Source organism: Wasmannia auropunctata, unplaced genomic scaffold (genome assembly GCF_000956235.1).
Source record: "Wasmannia auropunctata unplaced genomic scaffold, wasmannia.A_1.0 LD333491.1, whole genome shotgun sequence".
Lineage (NCBI taxonomy): Eukaryota > Metazoa > Arthropoda > Insecta > Hymenoptera > Formicidae > Wasmannia > Wasmannia auropunctata.
The window spans coordinates 1-3990 of record NW_012029399.1 but is presented as its reverse complement, the minus strand read 5'-3'; the positions used below and the strand labels follow the sequence as shown (position 1 = coordinate 3990).

The 3990-nt window shown below is 24.0% G+C and overlaps 1 protein-coding gene across 1 annotated transcript; it reads right to left on the bottom strand.

The window, feature by feature from the left end:
- Positions 1-443: 443 nt before the first annotated feature.
- Positions 444-3526, bottom strand: LOC105459938. Its single transcript, XM_011706307.1, has 7 exons — positions 3410-3526; positions 2485-2750; positions 1931-2089; positions 1212-1473; positions 819-887; positions 635-724; positions 444-545 (listed from the first exon to the last, which is right to left on the bottom strand). The coding sequence occupies exons 1-7, from the start codon at positions 3524-3526 to the stop codon at positions 444-446; spliced, it is 1065 nt and encodes a 354-aa protein (XP_011704609.1).
- Between the last annotated feature and the right edge of the window lie 464 nt (positions 3527-3990).

Genomic DNA, 3990 nt, shown 5'->3' with positions numbered 1-3990 from the left:
AATTAAGCAATGACACCTTTTAATGAATGGATTTTTTTAAAGAGTGAATTTTTATAATCAACAATTAGATTTACTTTCTACGTGAAAACTTATATGGATTCCATGTGTATTACGTAATTAATATATTAAAATGGATTAAGATTTTGTAAATTTTTTTTATTTTAAGTACATTACAAAATATGTATAATTATTAAATGATATCAATTAATGGATTAAATAATAAATACATATGTATAATCAATAATATTAAATTATAGTGGTTAGAAGAATAATATTGAAATAATTTTCACATTTATACAAAATAACTATTATACTTAATTACAACACTTACTTGAAATCTATTTTTATTTTTAGACATAAATAGAAATATTATACATAGAAATATTATATAAAGAGCTGGACGAATAACATTAAATTTTCTAATTACATATTTTTTCCTATTTTTAATCGTAACATGTCATATTATTAGAAAGCATGATTTTGTATATGGGAGAAGTATCCATTTGCAGCATAAAAACAACAGCAGTGAGAATTGTGACAAAGAACTGAAAGCAGATATCAAATATAAATGTTCTGCAGTTTTTGTTGTTTAATACATATTTTTGGATACAGTTAATGAATAATATTTACTAACCTTATGAATGAATTTGTAATCAAAGTAAAATAGACCTAATGCGCTAAATTTCAATGGGCGAAGCGATATTTGCAAAACAAACTGGAAAATCTGCATTAGATGATAATATAATTATTATTTAGAAATATTCAATAAAAATGATAAAAATTATAAAGTCGAGAAGTAGTTAGGAAACTTATTTCACCTCTTCGCGTGCTTCAGTAAAATATATGAGATTTGTCAATTTATGGATTATGTCTTTAGTTTTTTTTGCCTAAAATAATATAATAATATAAAATTAATTATAATTACTGTATATCTTAAATATAATAATAATACATTTAATTATATTATTTAATAATTGTACATAAACATTTGTATTATTATGAACAAACATTTTAATTAAAATACTTATACAATTTATAAAAGTGATTTATTTATGCAATGTGAATTGTTTTCTGACTGTCATTCACATTTTCTCTAAAATAGACTTAACATTATGCTTTATAATTTTTTATAAAAATTGTGGATCATATCCTATAAAATTTCTGCTTATGGAAATTATATTTTTACTTTACTTTGCTAAAAATTAACTCACCTTGGCGCTAACGCTTTCGCAGATGTGATTAAATGATATAACTTTTGTTAAACTTACAGCAAACCATACATCGCTGCTGAGTATTAGTTTCAGTCGAAAAAAATTACCACCATACATTTGTTTTAAGCATAACATTGTGTGATATTGAAAATAAAACATTGTAATTAAAATAACAAAATAAGATACCATTTGGAGTGTCATATGTATTTCGAATAAGCTATGTATATCGGAAACTATTCGACAGAGTTCCGAGTGAAGATGCCTAGAAATACAATGTATTAATGAATAAATGCATAGCTATTGAGAAATTGAAATATAATTATACATTCGTTATTTCTAAGATCTAAGTTATATATATATATATATATATATATATATATATATACATGCACATGTATCATTTTTTATTTGGACAAAATTAAATACAATAGATATAATTAATACAAGAAAACTTAGTTTGTTAGTTAACAATATAAAATTAACATTTTTATCCATGTACATTATACAAAGTGAGAATATTGTTTTATAAATTGAACAAATTTTAATAATGATAACACACTCATACATGTGCATAAAATTGCCACGAATCAAGTATCAATCAAAAATATTATAAATAGAATTGTAATTAATACAATAGTATATTTCATTAATGAAGTTATTCTCCTTTTTTACAAAAGTTCTTCTATTTGTTTGCATCATTTTAATATATATTAATTTACATTGTGATCCACAATACGCGCTTGCGATTTCCCGCGCCGTGCATATAAGGTCGAATGACAATAAGGGATTTTTTCCATGTGCCTCTTAAACCATGTTCTTCTGTCTCAGACAATTCTTCAATGTGATTGTTTATTTTATCTAATCTAGTACCTAAATATCTACAATTTAAAGAACATTAAAGAAATCGTTTATTAAATTCTTTATTTCTAGATATAGCAAAGTAAAAGGTATGCAAATTATCGATTTTTTTCTTTTACTTATAATTGTATAATTTTATAATGCACTATAAGTTTCGATTTATACATTCTTTATAGGAATTATACATTAAATCAAAGACTTTATGATTAATTTGTAATAACAAGTAAAATGTTTATTACGTTAATGATACGTTTTGTAAGTGAGAATTAATTTAATTAATTTTAACTCTATCTTAATATAACATTTATCACCTAAAAATTCAGGAATTTATTAATTTATCTTAATTAATTTAGTTACAGACTAACGATTCCATTATGTATTAAATAATTACAAAATAAAATAAAATTTTACAAACCTTAAAAGGAACATATACATTATATCCATAAGGGTGTTGGCATGTATTGGATAATCTTTAATGATGGGGATAAATATGGCTCTTATGTCATTAAACTTCTCTATGTGAAACAAAGAATCAATAAACCATGTCGTGCAGATTATTATAAACCATATAATGTATATCCATTTTATTGAGTTTCGCATTCTGTGATATTCCGTGGGCGTCCCGAGCAGTTCTAATGTATCATCCACGAAACTCAGTTTCTTTATACATGTGCGGAATTTCTAAGAATAAAAAATAGCGATAAGAAAATGTAAATGTACATATAAAGAAGACTGTCCGAAGAATATCCATATGTATTTAAAGGTGTATTTTATATTGTCAACGATTTTAACATAAATTTTGTTAACATTTTATAGTAAATTATCTGATTACGTTGAAAATTAAATCTATTGTAAACACTAAATTGACAATTTAGCTTTTCCAAAAATTAATATTCTGAAATAAAATTAATTTTAAAGATACAAAACTTTTTATTTACATAGAAAATATAAATTTATTTAATTTCAATTAAATTTTATATTTTCAAATTAGGAAGGACAAAGGTTATTCTAAATTAGACGCGATTATGCGTCGTTTGTTTCCCTTTAAATATTATACTATTAAAAAATGTATATTTTGGTGTACAAAAAAAGATAAGATATACCTTATATTTATGAAAACTAATGATCACGGATATTATCGTCACAAGTATATTCATTATTACGATAAAGACATTTAAAGAGCCATTGAAAATACTTCTCGGTGAAAAAAAAATCATCACATAATAAAGCCCATAAATATAAACACTCCACACAATTAATATATAAAAAAGACTCAAGCGAAATCTCGGTTTGTTGGAGGGATATCTGATAATTCCGAAACCGAAGATAAAAGAACCTACTGAAATAGGTTGCATAGCTTGTTCTATAGTGTTGACCATGATAGAAACTGTCGCGATTTTACACGCATAAGTATTGTATCCTAAACTGAAAGAAACTGTGTGCCGTAAGAACGTCATCATACTCATCACGATGATAGGATAAGTATAACTTCATTAGATCGTCACATTAGCATTGTTAAATCATTAAATAGTAGTGCAATTAAGATAATCGATCTTTATGCAAAGTATTACTTTTTTTAACTGTAACTTTATACAAATTATATACACATATGAAACACTAAAATGTATATAATAGATTACATTTATATTTTATTTTCATTATGTTTATTGAATATGAAAAGTCGATTTATTCTGTTATTATTTTTTAATTTACATATAAATCGGATAATTTTATATTGCATCCGCTCGTATATAGTAAATGCGATTAGATAAGTAAATCATATTTTTAGAATCTATATAAATTCGTTCAAATAATATAAATTGCTACATTTTAGATTTGTCAATTTAATTAAATTTATGAAAAAATACTTAATCTTTGCTTATTTGCGAGAAATAATTTGTGTGTGTGTGGGGGGGGGGGG